The 18,607-nt window shown below is 47.7% G+C and overlaps 1 protein-coding gene across 2 annotated transcripts in view; it reads right to left on the minus strand.

The window, feature by feature from the left end:
* Positions 1-18,607, minus strand: part of CAMKK1 (calcium/calmodulin dependent protein kinase kinase 1) — a 61,899-nt gene that overhangs the window by 28,109 nt on the left and 15,183 nt on the right. For both annotated transcript variants that reach the window (XM_009477611.2, XM_075719530.1), the window contains exons 4-8: positions 13,544-13,595; positions 12,828-12,961; positions 12,197-12,233; positions 9,697-9,718; positions 7,639-7,727 (exon numbers count right to left, since the gene is read on the minus strand). In XM_009477611.2, coding sequence (XP_009475886.1) covers positions 7,639-7,727; positions 9,697-9,718; positions 12,197-12,233; positions 12,828-12,961; positions 13,544-13,595 — 334 coding nt within the window. The remainder of the gene's footprint in view (positions 1-7,638; positions 7,728-9,696; positions 9,719-12,196; positions 12,234-12,827; positions 12,962-13,543; positions 13,596-18,607) is intronic.

Raw genomic sequence — 18,607 nt, forward strand, 5'->3', positions numbered from 1 at the left:
CCTAGCACCTTGCAGCTGTAGTTGCAGTTGAGAGCCCTCACCTTGACATGCTCTGTTTTGAGGGGCTCTGAACTTGTGCAGGCAAGAGGCAGGAGGAGGGAAGGAGCAGGCCTCCATTCCACACATGGGAACAGAGGCACACATGGATCAGGTAGCTCGCCAGGAGTCACAGGAGAGCATGCAGCAACTCCATCACAGACTGGTGTCCCAGCTCTGCTGGCCCACACCAACATGAGGTCTGAGAAACTCACCTCTACCAAGAGCCAAACCAGATCAAACCCACCTACACCACTGATGCTTGAGAGCGCCTGTCCTGGGCTTACGTTGCAGTAGATATTCTTCAGAATAGACAAGCCCATGTTGACTCACCTGTTTGCTTAAATTTCCTTTTAAGATAACGAAAATTATACTCACATATTGATGATAAAGTAGATTAAGCCGCATCTCAGAAAAGCCAGCTTTGATCTGCACATCAGGCACTTCGTTATTGCTCCAGGCTTAGTGTGCAGGGCTCCAGAGCATCGCAGGCATTCATACAGGTGCCCTGCAGAGAACTGCTGCTGGAAAGGTAACTTCCCAACAGCTTTAGCTGCATGTCTTGACCCTCCCCTTCGGCCCAATAGCTCATACAGATGAGTCAAGCATTCCTCTGAGGAGGGTACCAGAATTGACATCCTTAGTTTCCCTAGACACAGTTGCAGTAAGGAAATTGTGCATTTTCTACAGAGAATGCAGGAAACAATGTTTTTTATTCCTTTCAGCCACACTGACAGCATTTTTTTCAGCTTCTCATGAGCCAGATAAAATACTGAGCTTGCAGCTAAACAGCAGAAGGGACAGCCGCTGTGCTTCATCTTGACTGTACAAGTCAGCAGGGTTTAGCTTGCATGCATGTTCTGCACTAAGTGTCTGCTCCTGGCTAGTGTCACAGCCAGGCTACCTGCTTAGACAGACCTTTTGTTTGCTAGTTCTTATGCCTTAGTTAGGCTCCTACTAAGCAAAGCTACTTGTGTCCCAATCCTAAAACCAAACAGATACCTGCCTGGCATATCCCTCATATCTTTTGATGGAGTACACTTCTCTCACAGACTCTCCTGCGGCTCCCACAAACATCTCCTGCCACTGGAGAAGAGTTTAAGGTATCTACTTCTTGTGTTGAACCAAACATCTGCTCACAATACGGAAAACATTTCTAGTCAGCAGACAGCAGCTTGACACTGGAAGAAAATCCTCTCGTTACACAATTCACCTGGTACTAGTTTCCACTGTTCATCTGCCAAAACAAACTGGCATGACACCAAATTCACCTTCACTCAGCAAACACATTTACTGTGCAGCTATTAAATGTAAATCACTACTGAGTCAATCCAGAAGGAAATTTTACTGCCTTCAAGAAGTCAAACCTGTATTCAGGTATCACCATATCCAGGATATCTGAACTAAAACAGCAGAATAACTGTCTTTGTCCAGCAAACCTGTAGGCTTTGTTGGGGGCAGGGATATGTCAACTCCTGCAGCAAGTATTGTCAGCCCCATTTACTATAGAAGACAGCTCTGAAATCCTGTTATGCCCTCAATTAATAAGGCTTGGGGGGGCTGCAGGACTGCTAGCTTTTTCTAACAGACAAAGGGGTGGAAGGACACTTGGCACAAACAAGGACTCTGCAGCCTTGAAAAGCCACCTCTGAAGATGTGATTGAGGCCTATAAACCAGGAACATGGAGAGGGCATGATTGTTCCTAAGCCACTCCTGGTATCAGCTGAAACCTGCAGGATCAGACTCAACCCTGAGTGGGAACTGCTTGCCACAGTATGTAAGTAGGAGGTAGCAGACAAAGATTTACACAAGTTTAAAAAGGGACTGGACAAATGAATGGAACAATATCAGAGGCTATTAGATAAAGACACAACCTTTGGCTGAGGAAATGCCTGAGCCACCGATCTCAGGGTGCCCGGCTGGATGTCCGCCTGGCCAGCACTGCTGGTGGGCCCCGGCTGTGAGGCACCTTGGGCTGACCCGCAGCTGCCTGGCTCTGCGGGGGAGCACCGTACTCACCTCCTGGCTTTCAGGATTGACTCCTGCCGCAGCTGCTAACTCCTTCAGTGACTATTCACTATCCAGCACATCTATTTCTGCTGAGTATCACTGGGAAAGCAGCGTTTGCCTTACTAGAAGGGAGACTGAAGCTTAAATAACCCCAGATAAGCACTAGAGGGAAGTTACAAGTGGAAAGGGAGGTGATTGCACATATCCCCAATTCAGAGAGGCTTAAGCACATGCTTTAGTTAATGACACAAATAATCCAGCAAAACTTTTCTATCCAAACCACTTAAGTACCTTTGGGAATTACCACTCCGGTGGTGCTTACAACAAGCAGACAGCCTACCTCCTCAGTTCATGAGGGTGTGTGTGAAATGCCATCAGTACTGGTGAAGCCTTGCAAGTGGGAACAAAAGCACTTTCCTTTGTAAGGCCCATTTCACCAGGATGGGAATTAAAGTTTGCAAGTGCTTAAATGACTCCTGAAGTAGTCCGCACAACAGAGCCCAGGTCTAAGACAGGTATACGAAAACAGAACAGGTGAACCAGTAATATTACCACACTTAAGCTTAATATATTTTCCCAGCAGTTTGTGGGCCAGAGGAAGGGATAATCTACATAGGCAGAGCTCCCTGGCCTTCAAACCTTGAACCTGCCTTTGTTTCTTCATTCAGCAGTGAACAAGGCTGAGACCATGCATGTATCAAAGTGCACTTCCCAGTATTAAACATAGTAAACCCAGAAACCCAGCCAAAAGCAGTCAACAAAGCAAGGCAGCATCATGCCATTGCCTGGATGGGGGAGCTCTCGGCTCTCTCCAGGACATCTGTCCCTGCCTCCCACCCAGCATGGGATGTTTCTGCTCTCATCACACTGACTTTGCTTCCCTCCAAACGCTTCTCCCCAGAGCCAGCCCTCTCACAGGAGGCCTCCACCCCAGGCAAGTATCACAAGTAACAAGTGGAGTCCAGCCCCCACGAGCACACAGTGGCCATAGACCATGTGCCACCAGCAGTAATTTAAAATGTCAGCTCACATTTCCCATTGGCTTGGCTCTTTCCCACTCACCATGTACCATTTGCACCAAGGGCAATGCACTGGCCTGGATTAATGCCTTGTAGTCTCTGACAGGAATCCAGTTTGCAACTTCTAATTTAATAAAACCCAACCAGCAATGATGCATTTGGTGCTGTGATGACTGTGAGCTTCAAGCAGCTGCATGGTTATTGAGTCTCCCAAATTACATAACAATTATGTATGCTTACATTAAAATTACCTTGCAATCTCTAGATTGCCTGGCAACACTTCTCCTTCAGCACACGCAAACGGTGCACTCTTCCTCTGTAGTTACATAATAATTGCCACGCATTTACCCAGCAGTTCTGAGAGAACACCATTTTTAACTTTCATTTGCTAATAAAATAAGTGGTTACTCGAGAGCCCAAAATAAAGCATCCTATTGTTCCTGTTGTTGGGAGTGTTTGGGCATCCTATAATTTATTGCCCTGTTTCACTCCCCCTGCCTAGGACTACCCACACTTCACTTCACTTTTTCCCTTTTTGACTATCTTCTAAACTTAAAGTTTCCTCTGAGCAGGAACTGTTATGCCAGCAGCATCCAGCACAGCAGAGCTTGCATCTCCCAGCTGAGGCGTACAGGTTCTGCTATAATATGAATGTTAATGAGAATATAAAAAGCTGCAGTCTTCACCCTTCAAACTCTACTGAAAAAAAGTCTTGTGCTTCCCATTCATATATACATTTCCACTGACTTCCTGGGGTGACCTGACTGATTTTGGCAGAACCTGGAAGCTTCTGGACTGTCACAGACTTGCAAACATTGATTTCATTCCCACCCACTGGTTTTAGACAAAAAATGAGGTGGTGTTGCATTACAGTGTGGAGATGGACCAAGGCACTGCAAACCACCTTCCTCTGCCTTGGCAAAGTCTGTTACAGAGACTTGTTCTCTGCAGGTTTTTGAAACCAAGTGAGTCTTCAACAAAAGCAAGGGCTTGCTCTGGCTCTGAGGAGCTGCTGAGCTTGCAGCGACCACCAGAAATCAGTGAAACAAAGGCAGACATGGCTCAAAGCACTACTGCAGCATGAAATGTTCCTTTTGAGTTTGACAGAGCTACGTGTTGGCTTTTTGAAAGCACATCTGAAATAATTCCCTCTGGTTTGTGAAAGAAGCGGGTATTTATTTCCGAAGGTTGAAACAGCTGGAAAAGTTTCACCTCGGACTAAACAGGGAGGGTGACATGGCTCTGTCTCGCACATGTCTGACCTTTCACACATTGCATGCTGCTCATTGACTGGGGATGATGATCACTTGCTCAAGTGCCCTGGTCCCCCCCTCTGCTGGCTGCCCTGCCTTCAGATTTGCTACCAAAACCATGCATTTGCACTGCCAAAGTAAGCCAGGTTTATAAAGGTTGCCATGCCTGAGAGGCACCAAACTAACCTACATCAGTCTCACAGAACCTGGCACAGCACAGCTACCTCTGCTGTCAGGTCAGCACAGTGATAACCTCAAGGACGGTGTGGACAAGCTGCTGGATGGAAGAGGAGCCAAGCCAAAGGCCACCTACCCCAGCACCCCATCTCCTGCCAGGGTCAATAACTTGGGGAAAAGCATCAGGCAGAGAGATGTAACACCTTCAGTACCCACACTCTCTGCTTTAGGCAGCTTGATGGCAAACACTGCCTGCATCCTCATATCTCATAGTCCTTGATGCTCTTTTCTTCTACAGACCTGTCTAATCACTTTAAGCCCTTTTAGTTCTGGCACCTGCTATCTCCTCTAGCTATGAGCACCACAGTTTAATTACATGCTACATAAAAGAGTAATTCCTTCTGGTTTAAACTTGGTAACTGATTATTTTGTTTGCTACTCCTCAGTTCTTGTGTTTTTAGAGACAGAGAAGATTCATTGACTGTTTACCACTTCCCTGACACTTAAGATTTTATAAGCCTCTGTCATATCACCCCTTCCCATGATAATTTTCAAATCTTAAGAGCTTTGGTCTTATCTCTGTATGGAAGATGTTCCATCTCTGCATAGATGATGTTCCAGGACCATCCTGATCACCCTTCTCAGGCTTTTTTCAGTTGTAGAGAGCTGTTTCTAAGACAGGCTGAGTCGAGTTGCACAAAGTGTTCAAGATACTCCTTGCCTGTATCTAAGAGCTCTTACAGATCCAAATAACCATATAATGGCATTTTCTGTTTTCTTCTCTATTTCATTCCCAATAATTCCCCAAATCTTGTTAGCTTAGTTGACTGTCACTAAGTAATGGGCTGGCATTTTCAAGAGAACTATCCAGAACAAAGCCTGAGTGAGAACAACTAATTTAAAGCCTACCGCTATGTACCTATTTTTAGCATTGTTTCTCCCCCTCATGCATTACCCTGCAGTCAGCAACATGAATTTTTATCTGCCATTTTATCATGCCATCACTTGCTATCATGGCATCTTCCTGCCAGTCTTCGTAGTCAGTTCTAACAATGACTATCCTGAATAACTAGATGTCATCACCAACCTCTCTAAGTACTCTACCCTTTTTCCGGTCATTTAGGAATATATTAAACAACCCAGGCCACATTATGGATTCCTGTTTAACTGCACTAGTGACTTTTCTCCATTGTGAAAGCTGTATTCCTACTTTCCTGATTGTCTAGTTATTAATCCACAAGAGGCCATCCAACCAAAGAGGAGACTTATGAGCTTCTTTATGAGCTACTGTTAATGGATCTAATCAAAAGCTGTTTGGCAATCAAAACACAGCATAGTAACAGGATCACCTTATCTACATGTTTGTTGACTCCTCTGGAAAATGAATAGATCTGCAAGGCATGAATTGCCTCTGCAAAAAGGTGTATCATCTCTCCCTCCTCATATTCAGCCATCCAACCATGGTCAATTCTTTAGTGCATCAACATGCAGAGAAAGCAGTCAATGATGAGATCACTAAAAACTCTATCACTAAACAGACAGCTGTCTGCGAGGAGGACAGCAGAATCAAACAGGCATAGAGACAAACACAGCTCACCAGCAGTTTGTCTGACAGCGTGCCCAGCTGGTACACAAGCAGTAACTGCAGACCAGCAGTCGCATGGGTACCTCCATGCTACGTGGGTCCCTGGTAGCACCCTGTGCATGAACTGCTCCAGTGCAAGGAGCAGCACTGAGGATAAAGGCAGGGACCTTCTGATGCAAAAGGGAGAGAAGAGGCTCAGGCTAATGTGAGTGAGCAACAGGGGACCCAAGTTGTGCCTTCTGACTTGGTGCCAATGCTGGTAGGAGGCTCAGGAGGAGTGGGAATGTGCAGTGTAATATGTTTAGACACAGCATGGGAGTAATGCCAGCTACCAGCACCACACCACATCAAAGCACCAGGCTCTCTGACCCACACCCCCCTGCATGGTAGAGATGTGTCCTGCACCCATAAATGCCCAGCTCTACTGTGTTTGCTACTTTCAGAGGTCTGTCTTACAGAAAAGAAAGAAACCAGCAATTTCATGGGTATCCTCCCACTGCTGGCACCAGGTCAGAAGATAAGCCCCACCATGAAGCCTGCAGCACAGGATCAGCATATCAGCAGCGAGCAAAATGCACCATCTAACAGCCTCACATCCCCTGCTGCAGAGAGCAAGAGTTTACATGGACATGTCAGCTCTGCTAAGAGTCCATGAGGGAAAGCACAACCCAGCCATCACTGCTCCTCGGGGTCCACGCTCACAAGATGCCAGCACACCGCTCTACCTTGTGTCTTCAATTCAGGGACCCCTCTTCTCCCACCCCTGTCAGGTTCATGCCAGCAGGGACATGTCAACTACAATGGGGCTACAAAAATTTCTGCTGTCATTTACAGACCTATTGTAGCCTCCTTGTCCTCTTCAGGACAGGCGCTCAGCAAAGAATCTGGCCTCAGCCACATTGGGAGAAGACTTACGAAAAAAAGGTGATGATAATCAAATAGGCTACAAACAGGAAACCTGCTGCTGGAGTCTCCAGACGGAGCCTGAGAACACACTTGAGTCACCACCTCCCTGGGAGGCCACAGGAGCACTGGGCTCTCATCACAACACAGTCCTGAGTGACAAGTCAGAAACTGATGCTGTGGAGGGAGCAGACAAGGGCAGACACCCTCCCAGCACTGGCTCACCAGCTTTCCCCACGGCCAGCACTTGCCCTGCTAAGCTGGAGACAGCAATTTGTTCCAGCTGAAGCTCTTGCCCTGCTAAGCTGGAGACAGCAATTTGTTCCAGCTGAAGCTAACTGACTCTGTCTGTGTCACTGCAAACACCCATTTTGTGGCTCCACTATTGCCTTCAAAGATGCTCTCCAAAAAGAGATAAATAGAAGAAAAAAGGAAGCCACTATTTTCATAATGTCTTTTCTAAGTAAGGAATGCTGCCTGGGTAAATCTGAGCTGAGCGGGGCCACCACCAACTGTAAACCCCATCACATGCAATTAGAGGGGACCTTGCTCATTTGACTGACAGCCCACCAGAGTCAAGAGGCTTCTCCCCAGCTGAGCAGGAGGCCGACACACATGCTCTGCAAAGCTGATGTCAGTGCTGGTGGTACTTACAGTACTCGATGCCCAGGACAATGTCTCGGAAGTAGAGCCGAGCCTGCTCCTCACTGAAGGGCTGATCACTTGGTACCTCCATGACAGGCCTGTTAGGAAGAGGCAGAGTAACTAAGTACTTTTCAGAGTGGCAGAAACCCTCCTTGCTGGAGGAGTTTTCCATCACTATGTCCCCAGCACTGAGGGCCAGGCTCCCAAGAGGTTCTGGGTGCCATGACACAGGATGGTGGTGCAGCCATCCTTTCTGGACATGGTGACACCTAGGTCAGTGAGCTCAGCTAGCGGTGATGGGTGGATTTGCACAGTCCCTGAGCCAGCACGAGCCACAGAGCCCTCACCAACACCAGGATTAACTGCTGCTGTCTGCACAAAATAGGGCAAACACTTCATTCACTGAGAGGAAAAGTGTAGCGAAAGAACAAAACTGGATCTGCCCTTTGGTTTCTTGCTAAAGCTGCTCATGGCTGCGAGCACCAGCATCACCAGCAGGTACCAGGCAGCAGTGGGGACAATGCCTTTTTCTGTGCACTGGATGTCATGCCTGCTGGGGCTCAGTCCTGAAGCAACATCAGTGTGCAGCTAGTCTAAACCAAGGCAGAATCTAGACATGAACCACTGGCTCAAAGGTTAAGTGAGAATACTTCCAGTGCATTGCGCTAAACTGCTTTAAAAACCTATTTTGCTGTTCAGGGTTCAGCCACCATGAGAACTCAGCCATTCAGCCCTAACAGCCAAGGTTACCTGGTCAGCTTCTCCTCTCCTTTCCTTTGTATGCTGCCACTGCTGAGAGATGCACGGTATCCTCTAAAAGCCCCTCTCCTGCCTGTGCCTGCTGAAAGCTGAAGGCAAAGAGGCTGTGAGAGCTAGTCAGCATCTTCTGTTGCCCAGCAGACGAATGGCAGGAACTAAGGACTTCACTGCAACTGGGGGTTAACCCTGCTTGTGCTCAGCAGCTTGACCTTGCATTTGGACATATGCCCACTGACTCAGGCTGGATTTAAGTGAGTGCGCCTGAGACACTGTCCTTGCAAGCCAAACCCTGGCTGAGAATAGCCCATCACCAAAACCAGGCTCTGTGGCTCCTCCCCTCGGTACCCAGCAGCAAATCCGTCCTGCAGCATTTCTCTCTCCTCCCTTGCTGCCATTTGACTGATGACCTTCATCTCCCATTTGCATTTTTCTGCCACTGCCTTCCCTCCCTCTTCATGTACATTTTTCTGCTGCTGAAACCAGGCTGAAATAATGTAAGCAGTAGGACTGGCAGAACCACTAATGGAGTCTAATTGCCTTCTGCTAGAGGCAGACAGGCTGCGCTCAGCCGAGCTGCACATTCCCTGGCCACAGCTGATTACAGGAGCTTTTTTTTTTCTTCCCCCTCTCCTACAGGATAGTTATCAGCCTGGTCACCAGGGAGACTGGGGAGCCTCTCACCAGCAACCCACTGGAGCTGGCAGCCTGCAAGAAGCTTGCTCACGGGGCCAGAGAGAAAAATCAGCCCTTCAGGAATCTCCCCCATCCTGGGTACAGCTCTCTCAACCTCACTGTGACTCTGTGGAGCTGCAGAATCAGCACAGGTGTAGCAAAAAGCAGCAAAGAGACTCCCACCACCTTATCATGTCTCCTGCTATGGAAAAACATGCCAACAAAACAGCCTCCCACAATATTGTCATGCTAGGGGAAAAATAAGGCAGCGGGTGGCAAGTAAACATTGATGCAACCACACACCCCTTGTGCCAGAGGAAGCCACAATGTGGCTGTTACCCCAGCAGAGCATTCCTATTAAAACCTTTTCTTCCAGGTACCTGATGGGGAATTGGCATCAAATTCGTTTTCCAGATCAAAACTTGACACCAGAACATGTCCTCCCAGCCCATTAATATTCACATCATTCCAGGCTGTAACAGTGCAAAGGCAACTACAGCTGGATTTTGCCGCCTCTGTGCTTGCCTGCAGACAGCAGATTGCCCCACTGTACAATATCAAACCTCCATTTCACCTAGGAAGCTAATGATGAACACCAACAGTTTCAACACAAGGGATCCCAGGAGGGCTACTTACCCTTTTCTTAGGAGGTCAAACACTGCAAGAAAAGGAAACCAAACCATGAATGACTCAGAAGAGGGGACTGGGTTTATTTTTTGTTAATTATACAAAGAATTATTATGTAGGGTTTTTAGCACCTACAAAAACACATCCTTTCCCATACCTGCAAAATCAATTTACCTCCACTCACTTCTCTTCCCCCACCCATGACAAGGACACCAGAGGATACAAAATGAAAACATTCATCTCTTCAGCAAATATCCCCACCTCCCGCCAGCTCCACATAGGGAAACAGTGGATGCTAATTTATCAACCACATTTCTGCTGTTCCCAGTGTCAGCCCTTGCTGATTTGAGCCCTGTCTTATTCAGTACCTTCAGGGAGGATGTTTGGTGTGATATTTCTGCTAAATTGCTGATACCGAACAAGATACTGTAAGAACATGTTGCTCCATTTCTGCTATGTCAATCAGCAGCACAGCTACATGGCTGTCAGAGGTAAACACTCCCTGGCAGGAGCAATTGGAGAGGATTTGTTGGTGTGAGTTGAGGTTTGTAGCGCACATGAGTTTTTTGTGCCCAATTACGCAGTTAGTGGCAATGTGTTTTCCTGATCCTGTCTCTGACCTGTTCTGCAAACAGGAGAAGGATCTGCTTTTATCTAGTAGCAGAGCTCTTTCCTCATGAATTACTAATGGATTTCTTGCACCTCCCAAGAAATCTGAGCAGATCGCCCTCCCCAAAGCACCAGGCAGCCCTGCACACAGCTGCAATGTTAGACCAGCTGAAGGTATAAATGCAACAAGACAGCTTGTATTGGCTCATCTTGCTTTCCAGGCTGAAGAAGCTGCAGCTTGTGGCAGCATTTCATTATTCAACCATCTTGTGCCATTGCAGGTTGCTCAATTTTTATCAGCACTCTCCATCCCCTGCTTTCTTCCCAATGAGCATGCAGAGAGTGCTTACAGCAGTACTTAACGCCAGCAGTAATTACCAAAGAGCAGACTCCACTTTCTCTAGTTTTGCTTTGTAGTGGGGGGCATTTTTGGAAGGAGAAGGTGCAGTTATCAGCTGGGTCGGCAGCAGGAGGGAGGAAACCCACTTGCAGAAGGCTCAATCCTGAGCAGCGCTGAGCACCCACAGCTTCCCTTTGCTGCTGAGGGAACGGCAGAGGCAAGAGCTTGATTTGCCTGCATTGCTCTGCCTGAACCACTCACAGGATGCCAGGCAGAGCAAAGGGAAGCAAAGAGGTGATGGGGCATGGACAACATGGACACAGCCACTGCTCACTGCCCAGGGACCAGTGCAACCTCCCCAGGACCCTCAATGCGACCAAGAGATTTCCCACTTGTCCTGCTGCTATTGCTGCCATTTCTGGGACTGTTACCTTGTTCCACAGGGAGAGCTTAGTTTTGGGTTTGGGGCTTTTTTTCCCCCTCCTTTTCTGCAGCTTTTTTGACTTCCTCATGCATTTATTTTCATTCAACAAAAAAGCTTGCTATCTCATCTCTCCCCTTCTCTCCATCCCCAGGAGTTCAGACCTTTAAACAATGCCTTGGCCACCCTCCCCACCACATGCGCATCTGCCTTGGCTGCTGCTTTGCGGTGCTGCCAGAGTGCCGCTGGGGCTTCAGCCAAAAGGGAAAAGTGGCCTTTCAAAGGCAAATAGCTTCATTTGCTAGGCAGAGACCCCTTTCACAGGCATCTTCAAAAGCATCCCATAATTATTTCATGAGAAGCAGCCTTTGAGCCTCTCTTATCCGGAAACATTACAGGGAAGCAGAGATGTAATAGGGTCAGATGTCCCCCTCCTCTGGCCCATCTGAGAGGGCACCTCAGTGCCTCTCAGGCCTGACCCTCCAGGTTTTGCCCAGATGGGGGTTAGGCTGTGGCTGGCACTTCCAAGGTTTGGGGGAAGAGTAAGACAAAATGGGTGGAAATTCCTCACCCTCTGCATAAATGCAGAGTCAGCTACGGCCTGCCATCTGAGCACCCCCCGGCAGGGTCTGGGCTCAGAGGCCAAAGGGAGGAGTGCTGCTGTCTTAGGAGGTCCCAAGGCTCAGCATGGTGGTCAGTGTCTCTGCAGGGGTCACAGGGAACACCCTGAGACAAGACTGCTTTCCAGAGTCACTACCACTATCCACAGCCTACAGGAGGAGTCTGGAGAGACCAACCTTACATAAGAAGGACAAGAAATCATCCTGCACCCTTCCCTTTTCTCCTGGGTCTAGGACTGAAACCGACACAGAGAAGGGCAGAGCCACTGGCACATCTTTTTAGTGTCCCCGTGGCAAGGAGATGTGCACAGCTGTACTAAGACACTAGGTTGCCTTACCCTACTGCAAGGGGCCCTTCCATCCCACTGTCTTTACAGGAGTTTAACTTTTCAGAAAAAATAAGTTGGCTGAAATTGGTACAAGTTTCCTCCTAGTGCTGACCGCGAGCCCTGGTACGTGTTACTTGTATAACTAGGTCTAAGCCCAGACATTTCTGTAAGCATATAATGAGGCACATACCCATGTACAAGTTGTCCTCTGCAGGATCATCAAGGACCTGTAATTGATAACAGAGAGATAAGGGTAAAGGGGAAAAAAAAAAAGAGAGAGAAAAACAGCGGAAAAAAATTTTTTTTAATTAAATAACATTTTACTGCTCCCTGTACACTGTGCTGAGCTGCAGAGCACTGAGAATGACTTTAGCTAATATTTAGAGATTCCTGCAGAGAGAGAGGCTTTGAAGGACACAGATTTTCCTGTCTCCAGAAAATCTGGGCTTCTGCCTGTATATAGAGAAAGAGCCTACCAATAAACACACTGCTTGTCCTAATCTGACCTCAGCCAATATTGAAAATGGCACCAAAGCCTTGCACAACCTTCCCAGGCTTGTCTACACACAAGTTTCACTGGTCCAAGCTTGCTGCTATTTCTGCCAGCTGCCTTCTCTTGGGCACCAGCCCAAAGCCCAGGATAAGTATGTCAGTTTGTCATACATAACTGGTATGATCTTGCTTAGAATCACCAACCTAAATTTCTGAACAACTATTTTAAACCAATTTTGGCTGAAGTTGGAGCAGTTGAAGAAAGATCCTCTTGTTGCAATGCAAACCAGACTTGTTTCAGTGTAGCTTAGGGTGGAGAAGCAGCTCACCTCTATCAGCTTAACAATGTTGATATGGTCCAGTTTCTTTAAGATGGCTATTTCCTGATAGACTCTGTCCAGTGGTGCCATGGGTTTTGGCTGCTCTCCGGAGCACGCTTTTGACCCTCTGGGAGGAGGCCGACCTGCAATTGTGATAACATGGTGAAGAACTACTCATTTTTCAGCAGCACCTGGCATGTAGGAGTGAGCAGCCACTGGCCCCTCTGCAGATATCTCCAGCTATTCTGGAAGATCTCATCACCTTGTTATCATCCCAAAGCATTACAGTCTCCACCCAGAACAGAGATCTCCAAGCCCATTCAGACCAGCTCCTACTGGCTTCCCAGCCTGGTCTGTTTGCCAGGTCCCATGGCCAGCCACTGGAGCCAGGTGCTATCTGAGGGGGTAGGAGAACCCCTGGGAGGAGGGGGTCTACCCTGCCTAGCTTCCAGCACTTAATTAGGCTTCATAGATGGTGAACGTGGAAGAGTCAGCACTTCAAAGAGACTCAGAAAATCAAAGCCAGGAACCTAATTATCTAGTGTGTTGCATTTCCCTGTGGTTCTGCCTGCCCTTTCACTACCCACTGCATTTTAACGAGCCCCCCAACTACTTGGACAGCTTTCAAGTGCGACCAAGTTCTGCAGTCCTTGCAGACAACATTTCTACAGAGAAATTTGCCTGGCTGAGTACAACAGGCAGACCTCTAAATGTGAAATACCCACGTGGAAATCCATACTGCTTCAAGAGCTTCTTTTTGGAGAGGACTTTCATAGCCTAAAGGAAGAAGAAAAAGCAGTGTTAAAATTGAATAGGAGCCAAAGTACTCATTGCTGTGACCTGGGAGTATGCTGGGCATTGGGGACTGGCTCAGGTCTGTCCTCAACCTAGAGAAGTTGTCTTCTGGTTAGTGGTAGCCACGAGACACACAAACATGCTGACACAAGCCTTCCTAAAGGCACAGCTAACCATTTGTTTCATTCATCTTTTTCCCGTGAAAAAAATAAATGGGTTTGATTTATTTTCAATTGGACAAAGAAAAAGGAGCCAAATTTCTACATTTGGGGCAGGAGCTTGAAGGAAGAGGTGGGTTCCTCTAGCTGACCTTTAAGTACCTGCTGCTCTGGATGATGCTATGGCCATGCAACAAGTCAGAGCCGCTTCAAGGCTGCATGACCTTATGTTTTGCTTTGCCAGAGAGTCTAGGAAGGAGGAAAAGAGCTGGAGTGTCATGACCATACCGCTAACACCCTTTCAACCTCCATCACAGACCTGGAATAAGGTGAGGACACAGCCCATCCACCAGCTCTGCACTGCCTGGGGAGGCCTTTTGTATTCCCAAAGACTATTTTTGCCCCATAAACCTCTTCCATGCTGCCAGAGCAATACAGTGCACCTGCAGTATGATCAAGCACCATGCCCAAGACCATGAACAAGATACTTCGTGGGCATCTGTCTCTGCACCATCAGAAATGGCAAAGCCAGCTCTGTGCAGGAGCACAGCAAAGGCACAGGGAGGGAAGCAGGTTTTTGCCAACAGCTTACCTCCCTTCTTGCACCAGATTGAATACTGTCACTGTTGTGAACCCAGGCAGCTAGGGCATGGGAGGGGGTCAGGGTAATTTTTTCTGCCACCCAACTGGCATTAGCATAGTGGCAAAAGGCAATCTGAATTTAATAAACAGTCTCTGTGCCTCCATCTGCTCTGTGCATTAACAACCTTTTTGAGGGCCACTCAAACAGCCCTGAGTGGCCCAGCAGATAAATATTTCATGAGAAATCAGCTCATGGTACAATTTTCTTGGGAAAACAGTCTGTGCTCCCAGGAGCTGGGATGGCCACTTGCTCCTTCCCCTAGAGTAGGTAGTTACCTCTATTAATTAAGCATCCAAATCTGTAATTCACACTGAAGGGACCCCTGTGAAATATAATTAACCTAGGACTCCCACAAGACACAGTCAAACGCCAAGGAATTTTGCATTAATACCACAGAGGCAGGCTCTCTGCACACTACCTGTTTTTAACATGTACAGAAGGAACAGGTCACCAAAACCATTTTGGCAAGCTCCTTCCTGAGCTGTTTTTCCTGGCAGCGATTCCACCATATGCCCCAGGATCCCCACCTGCCGTCAGTGCTCCTGCTGCAGCCAGGTTCATGGCTCACTGAAAGGATTGTTATTTTTGGTACTGATCCCGTGAAATCCTCTGGATTTGCACCCGTGTAATTGAGAAGAGACACTGTGTAGTTCTCAGTCCTGCCTGACAGCTCCCAAGACAACTGTTGGAAACAAGGGTGTTGAGAGACAGACTCAGAAATGCTTATCTTAGCAGTGCTGTGTCCAATAGACAGCCAAATGATTCATGGTCTTTTGAAAGAGGATCCAAAATGCGTGCAACCACCTCCAAGGATGGCCAGGACCAAGCCTGGAGGACTTCCTATGCTCCTGACTTTTATCTCTCCATAATGAAAATTTATGGGGAGAAAAAAAAAAAAATCAAAGGAATTGGTACACCTATTTCTCTTTCAACCATTGCCAGTCTGGGAGGAGGCAACTCCCTCTGCTCCAACCCCACTTTGAGTCCTTCCTGTCTTCTAGCAAGGAGCTTTAGAAAAAGAAGAAACAGAAGATGCAATTTGCTGCTGAAAGCTCACAAGCTGCATCAACGCTTGGGGAACCCAGCCTGAGAAACTGAACCATCGCCACCAGCCGTGCCTGCATCAGGCTAGTCCTTCCCAGGGCAAGCTCTGGGGAGAGGCTGTAGGGAGCAGGAAGGTACAGAAAGGAGCAATAGCAAAGACAAGAATTGCTCCTGGGGACAGAAATGGAGGAAACGAGAGCTACTGCTGTCACCCAAACTCCTTGAAGGATGCTACAAGGGGCAATGGGGAGGTGAGTGGGGATTTCTTTATCGTAAGTGAGCTGACTGTAAACCACCTCTGCTGCTGTGGAAGCACCACCAGGACATGCTTATACCAACTTCAAAGCACCAGTATCTGCTACTACACAAGCAGGGCTGAATCAGAAGAGAGGACCTGTCCCACTGCGCTTTCAAATGCAAATGCAGGACGAAGAGCAAACTTCATCAATGCAATGGGCCAGAGCCACTTAATTATCACAAGAGCAGAGACGAGAGCACATGGCAGTGAAACCTCACTTTAATTACAGTGCAAGCTGGCAGGACAAGGCTTCCTCAATGAATTGTAGCTGTGCATAATGGGAGCAACACAGGGATGCTTCAGCAAACCTCTCCTTCCAGGCTCACATGCATGAAAGAGCCAAAGACATTAGCACTCACAGACAGAGCTAATTACCCAGATAATGCCTTTCTGATAAAGAACCAGCTCAGAGCCAAGCAGAGGGATTTTCCCTTTGCACTGGCAAGTCTTGCTTCAGCTTCCTCAGGAAAAGAGGGAGCCTAGAGGAAGTTTCCTCCACACATGCCTTTGCACCCACCTTCCTTCCGGCTATTCAACATGTGGATATGGGTCTTGGCATTTTCCTTTGAGAGGCAGCAGGAACGATGTGCTTTTCTTTGATGTATGTTTATTATCTAAGCTTACTGCTCTCCTCCTAGCAACCTTGCAGCTGGAAACCACAGGGAAGCTGCCTGAGGGAAAGGAGATCCCAGGTTTATGGAGAGGAGGGATGCCTGGGAGACAGCAGCTTTCACAACAGCAAGACCTCAAGCCTGCATCCTGCGTTGGTAATGACAACAGCAACATGGCCATTAGTTGCGGGACGGAAGGGTGATAAAATGGATTGAGCCAAGTGAACTTATCACCTGTCCTTTGTGATGCTCTCACAAGACTTTGGATGTCATTTTATTTGCTAACAGAGAGACTTGCATTGCAAGGGCAGAATACCTTTGCACAGTCCCTACCTGCAGCTCCCAGGGGAGTGGGATGTTGCTCAAAGGTCACTATTAACCACCTAGATCCTCTGCTAGTCTGTAGCAGCACCCTGCAGGAATGCTGAGCAGGCCAGAGAGCATTTCCAGCCCACCCTCACCTGTCCTGTCTGACAACATCCCTCAGGTAAAGTGGCTCTGCCAGGAGAGAGGAGTGCTACGCACTGAAAGAAAATCCTAAACCAGACAGGCTTAGCCGCCATGCCCCTAAAATCTTGCTCCTGCATTTGTTGCTTTTGCCTCAGACACCGTTTGTCATGTCAGCAGCAGAATTATATTCGCAGGCTGTGCCTCATCCATGCTGTGACACCACAGCTGAGTTGCCTTGCCGGAGCAGCCACGCTTGCCTGCCTCCAGCCATCTCCCGGAGGCTCCTGCTCTTACCCCAGATGACCCAGCTCCTCACAACCCCACCGCTGAACAGCATGGGGTGTTAAAGTAAACCAGAAATCACTTCCCTGGTCCTCACCGCACAGGAGCGTAGCTGGCAGTGGCTCAGTAGCTGTTATGTGAGCAAGAGGATGAGAAACGCGGGAGCCGTGCCTTCCCTTCCCGCCTGGATGGCGACCAAAGCTCATTCTCCAGGGGCTAGAAAGTTCAAGGCTTGCCTGCTGGCCACCTTCTCCTCAGCAGCAGCACTTTGTTCAGCCGCCTCTTTTCATAAACTTGGAAGGAATTTCTCCCCACCACTGGGAGTTGGTAAAAAAACAGCCCTCCATGCAAATGTTGTTAGGTACAAACAGAGGCAGAGAGCACAATCACACAAACCTTGTCTCTTAGGAAACCAGATTAAAAAAGAAGAAAGAGAGAAACACACTGACAACCTACAATGCTATTGCTTTTGTCCAGAGGTAGCATAACAAACGTCCATCATAACCACTTTTCTTTGCAAGCTGATTTAGAGATTGAAAATAGGAAGGAGACATGACCCGAGGCATCACAGAATCAAATTCCATCAGTACAATGACTCCAAACTAGATCTCCGCCTGGACACATTTGCCTTTGCTTTTTATTTGCTTCTTTTTCACAGAGCTTGGCTTTTCTTCTTTTTTTCCCCCCTAGTCACTGTCACAGCATCTCCTGCAAACTGAGACACTGAAACCTTTCCAGCTGTAAAGGGTTCCTTGGCAGAGCCCAGTGAATGCTGCTGTAACAGCTTCATATGCCCCAACAGCAGCAGGGACTGAGTGCAGGGCAGGGACCTCTGCTCTGGGAGCCAGCTTCACATCCCAATGGGGTCTCCCCCTTGGAGGAAGCACTGGGTCACATACTTGGTGCCGAAAGTTCCATTTCCTTGGTCTAATACACTCCCTGCATCCGCTGATGTAAGTCAGCACACTTTCACAGCCCTCCACGGCACTGCGGTTGTTCACAGCAATGAAGGATAAAGCTCTTGCAAGCACTCTCTCATCTTTAATGGAAGGTAAAAAACCCACAGAGTAAATACAACCCATCTGCATTTTTCCCAAATGTGGTGATCAGCTTTTTTTTTCTTGCGAGTTTTTCCTAATTCTAGGCCAGATCCAAAACTCATTAAAGCAAACAGAAATCCTTCCTTTTGCTTTAACAGGAGCTAGATTCAGATCCTGGTACCTATAAACTCTGCTTTTTCGAAGAGAGCTAGCAAAGGGCCCCATGCCTCAGCAAGAATCAGGAGTCATGCTGTTAATTATACTCCAAAATAAAAATTTTCTGCTGTCTTTGTTTGCTCCTTTTTATTGCAGCACACTAGCTTAAAGAAAATAAAGCAGGCAGCAACACCTTGGCCTCATGCTAAAACACTGCACGCATGAATCGATTATTAGGGGCGGCTCACTAAAGGCCAAACAAGGGCTGATTTCCTCCAAGTATCTGTGACTGCTTTTCACCACTAAGACAAA

Source organism: Pelecanus crispus, chromosome 12, assembly GCF_030463565.1.
Source record: "Pelecanus crispus isolate bPelCri1 chromosome 12, bPelCri1.pri, whole genome shotgun sequence".
Taxonomy (NCBI): Eukaryota; Metazoa; Chordata; class Aves; order Pelecaniformes; family Pelecanidae; genus Pelecanus; species Pelecanus crispus.